The sequence below is a fragment of the Pezoporus occidentalis genome, unplaced genomic scaffold (assembly GCF_034315485.1).
Source record: "Pezoporus occidentalis ecotype Australia unplaced genomic scaffold, CSIRO_AGI_Poc_V1 ctg5, whole genome shotgun sequence".
NCBI classification, from domain to species: Eukaryota; Metazoa; Chordata; class Aves; order Psittaciformes; family Psittacidae; genus Pezoporus; species Pezoporus occidentalis.
In genome coordinates, this window is record NW_026915835.1 from 4,796,461 (window position 1) to 4,811,699 (window position 15,239).

Here is a 15,239-nt window from a genome sequence, read left to right on the forward strand (position 1 = left end):
AGCCTTTTATTTATTCCCAGTATGCTCCATACTTTGACTTTTTGGTTCATACTCACAAATTCTCTCAGCAACAGTAATCTGAAGATCAGAATTCTCTGTTACCAATGCATACCAATATTCTGTTCTCAAAACACCTATTTTTGTTCAAGTAGTTCAGATTCTATTTATTATAAAGTATGCATCTGCACAGCACAGCTTAATTCACCATTCGACCCCCGTTGCTCACTAGCTCTTCCATTAATTTGCTGAATAAGGAAGACTCAGTTGCCTTCTGAAAGTCAACGGGTAGCAGCGAACAGATTCCATCTTTCCCTTTTTCAAGTTTGACCAAGCCAAATCCTGTATTTATCACTACTGTTTCTCTTCTATAGAGCATTAAAAGAAGAATTTAGTTCATGCCACTAGATTACTGCTGCCAATAAAGTTGGCTTTTTGCAATCAGGATGATCTAAACCCAGTTTAGTTTTAGCTATATCTATCCAGGTTTATTTCTTTTCACTGCAGCATTACAGACCCACTGAACTATACATGCTAAGATTTCTCCTGCTGTGTGCAACTGAGCCTTGAATTCAGTTTCTTTTCATGGAATCCGGTTGTATCTACCCTCCATTTTGTTAGCTTTGATAGCAGCTTTCAATCAAATGATCTTGCTGAACACGTGGTTGTTTCTTCCATCTTCTCACTGTTTCGAATAGATGACTCAGCACTTCTGATCTTACACTGAAATGCCAGCAACAAAAAAGCAACTTTCTCCTGCGCATGTATCAAGTATGTTACAGTCAAATTTGAAGTGCCACAAGGCAATGCAGCACCAATCAGGGAACTGCAAAGATAACCAGTTGCCCTAACTAGGCTCTTTCTATCTTATTACCCTTGCCAGGTACACATACGCTTTTACAATTTTAGAAAGAGGCACTTCTATATCAAAGGACAAGTCAGATTGCACAGCAGGACACATTTAGTTTCTAAAACTGTTACACTGAATAACAGAACAGATAAGGTTTCAAAGTTTCACTACTCAGGTGCTGTTAGAGGTGAATAAGGCTGTAGAGCTATCTTGTGAGATGACAAGAAAAGTAGAGCCCCAGTACTATGTAAAAATAGGAAAACTGAGGAAGCAAAGCCATAAAACAGAAACAGTTCTTAAAAGTTACAGAATACATTGCCCACTGTCTTCATTCTCTTAATTTAAATTAAACTGAAAGCCAACAGATTCAGAAGAAAACACAACTGTTTCAATGTAAATATTTAACTGTTATGCCAGATAATAAGTAACAATAACATCATCATGCAAACACACCCTGTCCTATTAAGAAAATTTTCAGAATGCTGAACTAGTTTATCTCCTATGTAAAAGAATACTTAGCTAAAGTTCCAATTTAACCCCCTCCAAAAGAAATCCTACTATTTCAGTCCAATTAAGTTCTCTCTATTCTTATTCTTCAGAACCTGCCTGCTATTAATGGGAAGGTGGAGAACCAACTACAAGATATTCACAAAATACACATCCTTTATGGTGATGTTTGTTTCATAAAACGTATTGAAAGAGTCCCCTTAAAAAGTCTGCTAGGCAAGATATTTACAGAATGAAAGAATCTATATAGAATGAAGAAACTCTGAGAAATTCATCATGTACAGATCACAGAACAGCAGCCTACAATGGAAGTCTGTTTCTCAAATGAAGTCATCAACTTACTGTTTTTTATACAAGACCTCATTTCAATTAAGAAAAAAAGTTACATATAAGACAACATCAGATCATACTTACAGGGAGCTAGCAGGTAAAGAGGAGCTTTCCTTAGTGGGTAAGGCAAGATGTCTATAAACAATTTTCACATATGAATAAATTAAAATATTGTTCCAATAGAACTATTTCAAATGTAAACAGAAGCAAAGGCTCTGCCAAATATACTGCTATATTCTGCCTAGCTTACCAGTGTCTACCTAAATACTTTCTAACAGCTGCCTAACTGGAGTTCACTGCTCCATTAACACAATCTCCTTGTTTGAGAATTTGGGGGTTTCTTGTTTTTTTAAATTAATTGTCTTTGAAATTTATTTTCCCTGAATCAAGCCATTCACCAAAAAACTAAATGGCAGATTTTCTAAAGGACAAAAAGCAGCACTAATGCAAATTCAAATGCTAACAGTTTTCTTGAAGAGTGACTTTGAAGGTTTGCCAAATAAGGTTTTCTAAATATTTCTTGCGTTTATTCTTCTCAGCTCACCATGAAAGAGTCTACAATAAAAGCACTGTTGTAATGACAATTTTGTTACACTTACATAAGCTACCTTTAGTCAGATATAAATGCTTGTAGCATTAGATTAGAAATTCTTCAACAGTATATGGCATATCATTATGTAACAAAACTAAAAGGTAGGTAAACTCCATGAAAATAGGCTTGAAGTAGGTATACAGAGCCTTACACCTTGTGTGTGATACAAACACCAAACTAATTCTCACAAGAACCTTGTTGATATAAGGACAAACATGCAACTTGTTAAAGTGGGTATCTTCCATTAAATAAACAAAATTGCAATGACCTCTTTTTAGCTTACATTTTAACTTCCAAACCTGGTTTTCCATTCTATTGGTGTTTACAGTTTAGGACTTATACTGAGCAGACTTTCTTCCCCTCTCTGGATACATGAAAATAATATCCGTTTCCTCCAAGATTGCACTTATTCACATTGTAAAAACATTCTCTACTAGAAATCAATAAAGGAACACTCTTGTTGCTTCTAAAACATAAAGCCCTTGAAAGCTTTTCCTACCACAGTGCTGTTGAATGGGAGTGAAATGCTTTTGTTAGCCTGCACATGCTGCCATATTTTCAAACAGGAGTTCACTGCAGACTAATATTGTGTTTTGGGTAGAAGTCAACTACAAAAAAAAAAGAAAAAAAAAAAATCACTGAAAGAAAAAGCTAAAGGTGAACTACAGGAACTACTCCTTTAAAGCACTTCACTGCAGAGAAAAGAAAGCACTCGATCTGTTTTGAAGCTGACAGGAAATATTAAACAGTCTTTATGTAGATGGTAAGAACCAATAACCTAATAACAACACATACTGCAACTCTGCCAAAAAAAATTAAAGTAAGCTAAAATAAATTTAAGGTAAAAATAATACCTGTGCTTAGGTAGTTACTTACAAGTACAGTAACAAACTCTTCAACAATACCCCTTCATTATCTGTCACAGCATTTCCTAACTGAAAATACAAGCCAAAGGACCCTTTCTAGTAATAAATTTTTTCTGTAACTGTTTAGAACTTCTAACGGCAGACTGCCTCTTTCCTACAGTCCTACCAGATTAATGATCTGATGTTGGTGGATTATTCTAACGTACTCAGATTAGGGTACAAATGACACCATCATTCAACAATTAAACTCAAGGGAGAATTCATCCTAAAAAATTCCCAAAGAAAAAGATTAAATGAAAAAAAATATGCCCCAGTTTATAGCTTCAAAAAGAAACAAACTACAAAACAAATGCTATTGTCAGACTGTTCCAGCCATTGGTATGTTAATGTCAACTATGGGTTTCCATTTTTTGTTTGCCACATATTCATGGATATGAAAGTCAGATTTTAGAAGTTATTCATATCCCAGTTCTTTAAAGACATTTAACTATCTGAACAACTTAGGGTTTCTCCTATCTGTGATAGGATATTAATGACAAAAAGAGTTAAATTAATTTTAGCAAAATTGGGTTTGTTTTGCCTGTGACAGTAACTGGTGAATGATCTCAATGGACAGGCTTTTTGTTTTTATTAGAGAGCATTTAGGTGGGCCTCTGGCAGCCAGTCAAGCTCAACCCACCACAGAAGTATATTCATTCACTGATTCTTCCATATCAATCTGTACATTACAAATATACTTGACATATATCTAAATAAGATAAAATCAGAGATCATTCTATCTGCTAAGAATAGAAACAGCTAATGTATTTACTACCGATGCAACAGTGAATATATCATCCCTTCTTCTCCATGGAAAGATGACACATTGAAATTTCAAGATACCATTGACACCTCAGTGATTTACAAAACTCACTGGTAGCTGTCCTTCGCAAATGCTTATGACTGACTCCTGCATTCTTCAGAAGTAAACTTTTTTTTTTTCTTTCTCCATTTTATATATAAAAATCTTTTAGACTAATTTTTGTTTAAAGGGTAGTTGAAGTGATATTGCAAAGCAGCCAAACTCAGGCTTTACTTTTGTCTGTACACTTGAATTAGTGCTATAATATCAGAAGTTACTAGACTACGTTATTGGCAGTCTTACAGGTTTATTTGAAGCACAGTTTAGAGCAACTTCTGTGTAAATCCTCCTTCAGAGGAGGAAAGTATGAGGACACTGAGATCCACCTAATCCTTCAGTTGCCTGACCACAAGTTCTATTGCTTGTGCTGGGTAGGTTGTGGCATGTCAAATGCAGCAGTAAACTAATTTACCTTGGTGATCTGACCCTCTTGCTAGCATTTACTCTTTTCCAGTTTAAAATGTTTGAGAGGTGGTTGGCACCATAGCAGTTTAGGACTTGATGTTCTTGCTTACAGAGTATACAGGGGAGGAAAACAGAAAGGGAAAAAAAAAAATTAGAGAGGACTATATTGACCATTTTAACAAATGCCTGCAGAGAGAGAATTCCTATACAAGTGCTTAATTTCTGAATAATTAAGTTTGGCAGGAGCTCTGGTGTGATGGGATCAGACACTGCCATCTCCAATAAGATTAGGATGAAAATCTGTCCCAGTTGATTAACAAAAAAAAAAAAAAAAAAGAAAAGGAAATGATGCAGTCTTTCTCTCTTGAGTTTATTAGATCAGCTCCCTTTGATATCTAGACAAGAAAGAAGAGTAAATTTCTAATTTTCCATGCCATCTTCCATTAACTGCAGTTATCTGCAAGTTGCTCAAATTAATGAAGAATTTAGGAGTGGTTTCTTGTACATTTGATATGCAATTTCTACTCCTCATTTGGATTTTAACACTTGAAACATTTATGAAAAAAAATTGCTGGATAAAGTCAAATCAATTTATTAATAGGACATCTATAAACACAGCACACCACTTACAAAACACGTATTTCAGAAAACTCTTCTATTTTACATACATGAAACAAATGGTATTTATATGCTTCAAAAGATTTATTTTTGGTTAGATGTCACTTTCTTTTATGCTCTATGCAGCCTTCTAAGTCTAGGAATCCCCTTTGACAGAACACTTCAAGCATCCAACAGATGACTTTAGGTAACATGTAACCGCTTCTCTCTTGAGTTATCCTGAACGCATATCTAACATTAAGCCTAACTACTATAGTTTCACTACATTAACTACAGACTTCCACCAACTTACTGATGTATCTTCTCCACAACAGTACTCTTCAGATTATCCCCAAAAACTAAGTACATATCTTATAGATGTTTCATTATTCTTCTCCCTTCTATAATAGACAAGACCAAGAATTTGCATATCAAAACTTATTTCAGCATTGTGAGTAACTTGAAACTACACCAAGCAAATGGACATTACTACATCTATGATTAAGAACCTAATAACTGCCCCAATGGATCTGACTAGTGATCCCTCCAGGCCAGCACTCTCTACAAGAACTGCAGTAAGAGATGTTGCTTAAAAAGACACTATGCCAGCCTTATCACTACTTGTTTCCCCAAAAAGGCATTTCATCTTCCTACAGATACATTTATTCCTGTTTTCTTTGGACCTATTACCGATAAATTTGTCTAATTTTCTTTGAACCTGCAGAACTTTTGAAGTCATTAACCAAGTGGTCCCACCAATTCCCTACCTAAATTTTCAATAGATTAAATAAGCTTTTCAGTATCAGCTGAAGGACCCTTCGCCTCCTAAAAGACCATGTGAATAATGTCCTGCTTACATTTATCTAGGTACATTTAATGAGTTTCCCCCGTTATCTTCATATGGCCAGACTTTCGCATTTTTAACGCTATCCTTTTCCTTGCAATACTGACTTTAACCTTCCCATCGAGTCACAATCATTTTTTGCCCCATAGCCTTAATTAGGCTTTTTCTGAATTATAATACAAAGCTTACTCAAATCTTTAAGACGGCATTAGTGGAATAGCTTCTGGGTTGTTAGTGGGCATGGATATCTTGCTGGCTTGATAGCTCCCTGTTCTGAAGTTCAGTGCTTGTATAATAGATTGACTTGGATAGTTCTCTTGTGGTACAAAATTAAGATAGTGATCATTCTTTCCTCCTCTACCACTCCAACCTCCTAGATCCAGTGCGTGGCTGAAGCCCATTTCCAGAACAGTTCCTTCTCACACTGGATACAGAATTATTTGAAACAGTCATTTGTTGCATCTAAAGCATTTATCTTCTTATAACGTCCTGATAAGGAATTGACTAAACCTATATGGGGGTAGTTAAATCTCTCACTTTATTGCCACAAAACCTTCAGCTTCTCAAATCTCATTTAATAGTTTCTCATTACAATCATCATCTGATTTAAGAGCTATTAATACAGGACACTATTATTTTATTACAAGGAATTTCCATTCACAAGGTTTTGCATGGCAAACTGCTTTCCCCCTACAAGATTTTCATGCTATCTCTTCTGAAAAGTGCCACTCCCCTGCCTGTATGTCTAATCATTCCAGCAAAGCTTGCAGCAGATTAACATCATACACCAGTGATTATTATCCTTCCATCACGCTTTCAACATCTAATATAGAGCAGCTGTCATTCAACTATGAGCATTTTTGTTTGTTCACCTTATCTTTTAGGCTTCAGATAAAAGTACATATAAGGTTTGCTCCAGCTCTGCTTTTCTATATTTCACATACCAGTTAACTTTAAGTCATATATTCAGTTTAATGCTTTCAAAGAATTACAATAAGAGACTCCTTTGATACCACTGTTGCCAAAAGGCTTTTCACAGGTTTTCTTCACTGATCTGCAACCACAAGTATAAACCTGATAAATCTCAAACACTTGATATTTCTTAAATTTCTTTCTCTTTCAATTCTCTAACCTGCCTTCATATCAATCCTTCTTTTTCTCTTTAAAAAGAAAAGTTATCAGAAAACCAAAGATCATTCATTCAAAGTATTCACATTTGTCGCATTATTTTCAGAACTTCAATTATTTTCTTTTTCTTCTTCCCCCCTGCCAGCCAGGGAGAGAGCCATGGAGCATACTTCTACGTTGCCTTTAAGGCAGTGATTTCACCACTTACTTTTATTCTTTCAGCTGCTGACACAGAGCCAATTAATTATTTGAGGTTTCCAGAATCTTTTGTTTGTTGCTTGGGGCATCTCACACTTAACTCTCATGTTTTCTTACATATATTTTAAATGTATGTACATGTTTCAGTCACAATTAAATCTTTTCAAGTATTCATACTGCGAATATTCCACCCACACACTGACTCATATTTCCAGATTCCAAGCTAATATTCTTCTCCCGCATTTTCTGTGTATCAGTAAATCTATATGGCTTCCTGAAAAATGAGTTGGTTTTCCATTATTCCCTTGCCTACTTCTCTCATGTATATAATCTTAGATTTCTTTAAGATTATTAATTTATTCTGACAAGAATGCTGAGACAGCAAGTAAATTACACTTTGTCTTTACTAAGTTACTACAAGAATACCATCAGCAGCTGATGATTTCATATTTCTCATTGTTCCAGCACCAAGTTTAAATTTTTATAAAACACATTACTTTCACAAAAGGTTCAATGTCTGCAAAGTGGCTAAACCAGCTTTCTAATAATAGAAGAATGAAGAGAAAATACCCTATACCTCTCATAGTCTTCATGGACTCATCATTACCACCACCTCAATCATTATTTTTATTAAATAAGCAGCACAGTGAAAACATTTCCCCTCGTAAGTCACCAAGACTGTTATCAGCAAGTCAAAGAAGTGATTATTTCCCCTATTCCCCTTCTCTCTCACAGAAGGGTATCTGGAGTACTTTTTCAGTTTGGGGCTTCCCACCCCAAGGTAAAAACAAAAAACCAAAAAAAAAATAGATATATTGGAACAAGTACAGCAGAAAATCAAGATGGTTACAGGGCTGAAACATAAGATGCAGAAAGGCTGAGAGACCTGTCAGTTTTGAGAAGGATCAAACTATCTGCCACCTCAAACTAGCTACCAGAAGGCTACATAAGATAAGAGGGATCCATATTCCTCCTGGACGTGCACAATGATCAAGAGGCATAAGACACAAGCTGCAACAGGGAAGATATTATGAAGGAGAACAAAACCAAAAACAACAAACAGGAGCATATGCCTCCATCTTCAGGGATATCTCAAACTCAGTTGAAAAAAGCCCCAAGTAACATGAACTAGACTGATCCTTTACGAAGGTGAGTGGAGCAGACAACCTTCAGAGGTCCCCTCCAAACTACATTTCACAATTCAAGGGCATGTCACTAACATGTCTCCAGACATCCTCCACAGGAGTGATTTTTTTTCTGCATGCATAGTCTTCGCTCTATGTTACTACTTACTATTTTTCCTACACTTTGAAGCTAGACCCTCTTTTACTTCTTTATTCCTGCAGTAAAACATCTTTCATGACTCCATAACATCTTCTGTTATTTCAGTTCCTTCAATATCCATTCAGAATCAACATCATTTATAACTTCTATACAAACATCTCCCTAAAGCTTCAAATCTATATGGTTCTGTATTCCTTTTTCTACTTGAAATTTCTCAATGGATTGTTTACATAAACATAATATTTCCTCTTCTGGATTAACACTGAAATACTTTTGCCCCATGAGCTAGTAATATTCGCCAACTGAACATCTGAGTACTTCAATCTGATTTGACTTAATTAGAATAAAATTCATTTAAAGCATCATTGAACATTCTGGTATCTGCTTCCACAACTAGATACCTCTTCTTACACAATGACTTCAATGAAAAGAGTGCATAAGCAGACCCTTCAAAAGAGTGAAAACCAGCTCATTCTTTGAATGCTATCATTTGGCTACAGAATCATTTTAAACTTTTTATCTTTCTGGTTTTAGAGACAAAGCTTTAGAAACAGTCAAGGACTGTTACCAGATTGAGTCTAGTAAACAGTTACCTGATTCTACTCTAGAAAGCATGGTGTTAACTCTCCCCAAGACCAAGATGTGACAAAAACTAGATGTCTCCAATTTCTTTGGCAAGTTTTATTACAATCAATAGGTTATTGTATAAGCTACAAACAAGCATCACTGCTCCCCATGGCCATGAGAACAAACAATACTTTGCTATCCTTCATACTAGAATTCATGCTGCTAATAAGAGACAGATGTCTGGTGCTGTCTGTATTTCTGCAAATTTCTGTAAACCACTCTTGAAAAAAATTTGCCATCCATGTTGCCCTTTAGACACCTACTTGCTGCTCTAAATAAAGCCTTTTAGTGTCTTCACTTCCTTTGAAAATTAAGATGATGGCACACTCAGATCACCCATGTGAGAAGAGAGAGATTTCAAAACTTAAAAAAATGATTAAGCAGTAAGCTCCACCTGTAAGAGAAAAAGTAAATTTGTCCCTGTCCATGATACCCTTTTAATCACACACACACCACCTCCATTTGGTGTTAAGAGTATATTTCACTGATTTTTCAACTGTAGGTAAGTGTCTACTATTAGGTTTGGTCAAAACAGTGTATCCAGTACATTCGGTTCAACTTTGAAAGGATGTTAATCTTCTTATCTTTAATGTCCTTGCTGTCTGTGGAAATTCACAATTCTCCTCTGTGCTATTAATGTTTGGTCTGAACACCATTTTGTCTCCCAAATTTTACCGTTTAATTACACATAGGAAACACTATTTCCTTCAACAGCTTTTAAACCTTCCAATTTATTAATTCAAGGAACCTTCTTGGTAACTCTCCTACTATTAATAAGGCACCACAATTATCTTTTAGACTTGCTCTAATAGATACAAGCAAAAAAGTCTGTGGTGTGTGAGGTTTTCTTGCCTTTTTATCTTTGCAGAACATTCTCAATATTAAGTATCAACAGTAATAAAGTGTAGTACTCAACTCAGTAGAAATACCATTAGAGCATAAAAAGCCTGCTTTGACAAAAGCACAATAAAATTCTTAGTTATTGTAAAAAAAAAATTAAATAAAATATTGGATAATACACACCAAAGCTTATTAAAAAGAATGGAGAAAGTTGAAAATTCCACACACTTGATTAAATAAAAATATAAAATTGAAATTTGTAATATGAACTGAAAATATAATAATGTCTTTTCAATTTCAAAAGGAATTAATCATTACACCTCTTTGGCTGACCCAAAGTACCAGATGTCCAATACCAATCAAAGGGGAGGAAGAAACATCAAGACAAACAGTGGAAATACAAGCATTTTATATATGGGGCAGAATAACCTAAACTACTAGCAAGATGACTTACTTACAGAAAGAGAGAAAAGTTTTAAAGCCAGGAATACATTCACATATTTTGCTCTACCACAAAGCTTTAAAAGATGAAGAAACTAAACAAAGATCTATGTTGCTATGGGTTTATAAAAAAATAAAAGATTTCAAATACTCTCCTCCTTCACAGATACAGAACACATCAATTAACATATGTATTCTAAGGATAAACAGGATTTTCATTCTAGGTCACACAATTCCTGTCACCCTTTAAGTGAAATAGTTCAATATTACTGCTTTAACCAGTCTACAATTCTTCAAATTATCTTCACACATTCCAATTAAAATCCACAAACTTTATGCTATATTCTGATTTTTTCATATGCATATTTAAGCCCCAAGAATGTTAAAGATATCTCTAAAAGCTGAAAATTAAAGCAATCAACTACTTACCCCTTTTTTGACAACAAAAAGTAAGTTCTAATTTGCAAAGCATATCAGCATTCTCATACTTGTCCTCTTCTGCTTTAACCCAAAAACATGATTCTGTCATTTCCCGAGGTCTGATCTACAATTAAGAGATGAAAGACAATTTTATTAATTATTTTGATACTATGCAAAGACTGCTCTGTTGAGTCTAAAGCAAATTAAATACTCAAGAGCTCTGTAAAACACATTAAATTTACATAATACATTCACAATAAGGACAAATGGAGAGACCTGCAATGCCTCTTTCCACAGTCCAGGTTGGATAGATGCAAGACATTTGCTTGGAAACTGTACAGCTATCAGTACAGGGCAGTGACTGATCCAGTGTAAACAGTTAGCTAAAACAGAAGTCGTAGGATCCAGGAAGCATGCTGGTATCAAGGTTGTATTATTCTAGACCAGAACTGACTCTGGCAAGCATCTCAGAACATCACATAGACTTCGCCCAGATGGTTCAGGAGTCAATGCAACACAGTTTTTAGAAAATAATGAAAACTAAAGGCAGTAAATATTCATATCTTGCCTAATTTTAACTAACATAACAATTGGTCTACATAAATTTTACTCCTGACAATCTATTTACCCTAAGCTCTACATAAGATTTTACATCAATCAGTACTACCTTGGACCAGTTGAGTCTTTTCATGGTAACCTCGGGTCTGAATTCTTTTTTAGGCTTCATTCCAAATGGCAAAGCACATGAAGGTGGAGACCACTGTGCTCCCAGCAGGCCTGGGAGAGGTGGTGGTGGAGGGTGACCACCACCAGCCAGAGAAACTCCCAAGCCATTCAAAAGTGGTGGAGGAGGAGGGGGAGGTGGTGGAATTGCTCCATTAGAAGGCAGTGGTGGAGGAGGCGGTGGCAGTGGAAGTAGATGTGATCCTGCAGCTTCCAGTGGAACAAAAGATGCATCTCCACATGATGATGGTAGAAAACCAGGTGGTAAGGAGCCATACTGATAAAGAAAATATTCATATTCAGCTTCACATCTTTATCAACAGAATGCCATAACAATCTTAGTTTACAGATTAAATCCAGCAAGCCAGTTGCAAGTTAGTGCCATTTTTAATTCCACAGGACCACCAAATATGAATTATAAGGAGGCAAATTTGCTTTTTATTTAATAATTTGAATTCTCAACAAATATTTTCTAATATTGTAAACAACATTGTTTCCAATATTTTCTACAGAATTGAAAGCACAAAGTAATGATAAAAAAATTACTTTAAGAAAATGCAGCCGTCTTACACATTGACTTCTTACTCTGTATCGGGAAGACACCTATACTATATCAAGATAGGCTTTTAGTACTTCAGTAAGTCTGAAAAAATATATTTATTTCCACTATTGGGAGAATTTCTTTCATAGGCTTTCAAACATTATTAAAAAGGTACCTGACAAAGATGACAAAGAAATTAATGAGAAATATTTATCTACTGGTGAAAGTATTAATCAACATTTCAACTAATAAATACGAGCTGAAACAATCTTTTTTTTATTAAATGGAGGGAAATACAACATGCAAAGGATTTAATATTTTTAAAAGGAAATAGCTAAATATCAATAAATACAAATGAATATACGCACAGCAGTAGTATTGGTTTAAATTTAAACAGACACACAACAATTCAGCTCTACTAATGAAAGAAATACATGAACAAATACCAAATACAACAAAAGAGTAAACCAAATACAACAAAAGAGTAAAGGACCAAGACCAGGAGAAAAACAGTCACTGAAGCTGGAAGTAGCCATGCTAAGTAGCAACTGATACGATATGGAAACCAAAGACTCCTCTTTAAGATGGTTTTTAGAGTAGTAAGTTGTAGTATCAATTACTTGATGGTCACAAATCATTCCAAGTTTTGCAATAACATTGGGATAAATGACAGTATGACAATTAAACATAATCATATGTTATGATTGCTGTCTGCATATGAAAAAAAATAATACAGTGAACAAAAGAGAAACAAGAGAGGAAACTTACTTCACTCACAAAAAGTTTTAAAGTATGCTTTCAAGATATTTTATCACCTTCCTACTTGTATGTCTTCCTGATGCTTTCTTTAGTTATTTTTAGACTGTGCTTCTTATTCCAGGAAGTAAGACACACAAAAAATAAAATCACTTGGTCACTCAGTCTCCTTACACAGTTTTTACAGCTGAAGCAGTTAAAAGTTAACTCAAGTACTACTCTCAAAAACCTGCACTACTAATCTCCATCCTGTTTTAAAATATCTATGCTTGAAAATTGAAAAAATATCAGGAAAAGTTTTTATCCAGCCACAGGTTATTTCTTTCACTGCTGGATATCCATAGTATGGCTTTAGCAAAGCCAACTTGTAGTGAATAATTCCCTGTGGAGAGATAAAGATCATAGTGATGAATGCTAATCTAAAAGTGTAAGACTTATTACCCTATGTGGTTAATTACTTCAGAAATATATGACACTGAAAGCAAACCCAAGTGAAACATAAGAAACTAGTTTAATTAACAGAGCTGAAGCACAAAAAGGATCATCTGGGAACCCAAACAGCTAATTACTGCCACATCGCAATACTTAGTGTAAAACAGAAATAAAGGAAACAGTCAATAATAATCAATAATTAAGATTCTTTGAAAAAAAAAAAAAACAAAAACAAAACAACCTCAACTGCACTATCACAATCTGCAAAAGATGCAAAATGAAGCCCCTTTCAAAAACAATACTTCATACACTCATTTAAAATCTTATACCTGTGACTTAAAAGCTTGCAATTCTGCTTCAAGTTCACTGATTCGTTCTTCTTTTTTTTGCAGTAGGGCCTGAGTTTCCTGATGAACTACAAAATCTTTCTCAAACTAAAAAAAGAAGAAAGTTGTTAATACTTGTCAGTTCTGTATAATTTCCTTCGATTCCAGCATGTCCTTTTGTGTTTATTAAAGCTCACGTGTTAACAACAGTAAGGACACACAACTTTATCTGCTATTCTAAATTCCATGTACCTAGTAAGTGGACGTACCATCTCTATTACCACTACAAGTCTTTACTATATGAAATGGCAAAGTATTATTGCATTTAAACTACAAGCAAAGTAGCTTAAAAATTTGATATATAGTAACACAGTCCATAGATACAAATGAGTCAACTCTTACTCTCACAGTTTATCTTGAGGAAACTGGTAACAGTTCAAATCAAGTATTCAGTTGATTTTTGAGAGACTCATACTTGAAACCTTAAACTAAATAGTAAAAAATACTTTTAATCTTTTCTTAAGCACTTTTCTCTGCTTCCCGGTCCACAAGAAACTTCCAAATTCCCACATAAACATAGAACTAATATTAACTTAAAAGATAGCAACTTTAAGTTAAAAACTATGCCATGTTCAGTTACACCATCCATGAAGCTATTAAGTAATCCCCAGTGTCCATCTTACGATCGCATAACTTGAAAATTACTTACTTTTCTAGAAAGTTCAGAAGCCCTCTCTTCACATTCTTCTAATCTTGCTTTGTCTACACAGATATCTTGAAAAATAAACAAACATACTTGCACATATATGGGCAGCACAAGATTCTTAGTCACATGTACAACTTTAACTTGTTTTTTATAACATATAAAGAACTATGATACTGTAATCATTTCTAAATACAGTACTTACCTATTAAGTGGCTGAAGTCTATATCTAATCTTTTACGATACGTGAAATCTGGGTCTGTTCCACTTCGATGTAACACTATCTGGGATACACACTCTTCAATTAATTTGAAATACTGCGGACTAAAGACAAAGATGAGTTCTTTTACAGTTTATTTACTTTTAAATATGTACTTAAAACCTCGTTTATGGACACATTAAGGTCAAAAGGGGTAACGGGTTAAAACTTACACAGGGGAAGTTCTTTACTGTAAGAGTGAGGCACTGGAATGGGTTGCCCAGGGAGGTTGTGAATGCTCCATCCCTGGCAGTGTTCAAGGCCAGGTTGGACGAAGCCTTGGGTGGCATGGTTTACTGTGACGTGTCCCTGCCCATAGCAAGGGGGTTGAAACTAGATGATCTTAAGGTCCTTTCCAACCCTAACTATTCTATGATTCTATGAAAAGTCCTGGGCTCACTTACTTCCACAGAAGTGTAGGTGCAAGCCCTAATTATAAGCTCTGCATCTCTCCCCTTACAGAAATACAAGGAAGGAAGGACTCCCTCCTGCTTCTTCCCAGTAAAGAGAAGACTCTTCCTTCATATTGACCCCTTCTGGTTTTATGAATTTGCAGCTATGGATTCACTGCAGCCTTGTTTCAGTAAAAAGAATGCAATCACCTGGTTCTAAATTGCTGGGGTGTATGACAGCTGTGTCACTTGCTCAGAACATGAAAGGGTTGAAGGTGGA

At 35.1% G+C, this 15,239-nt stretch overlaps 1 protein-coding gene across 1 annotated transcript in view; it reads right to left on the bottom strand.

Moving 5' to 3' along the window:
- DIAPH3 (diaphanous related formin 3) overlaps positions 1 to 15,239 on the bottom strand; it is a 225,921-nt gene that overhangs the window by 159,490 nt on the left and 51,192 nt on the right. The window contains exons 13-17 of the mRNA XM_062636862.1: positions 14,514 to 14,632; positions 14,315 to 14,379; positions 13,609 to 13,713; positions 11,495 to 11,827; positions 10,837 to 10,951 (exon numbers count right to left, since the gene is read on the bottom strand). Coding sequence (XP_062492846.1) covers positions 10,837 to 10,951; positions 11,495 to 11,827; positions 13,609 to 13,713; positions 14,315 to 14,379; positions 14,514 to 14,632 — 737 coding nt within the window. The remainder of the gene's footprint in view (positions 1 to 10,836; positions 10,952 to 11,494; positions 11,828 to 13,608; positions 13,714 to 14,314; positions 14,380 to 14,513; positions 14,633 to 15,239) is intronic.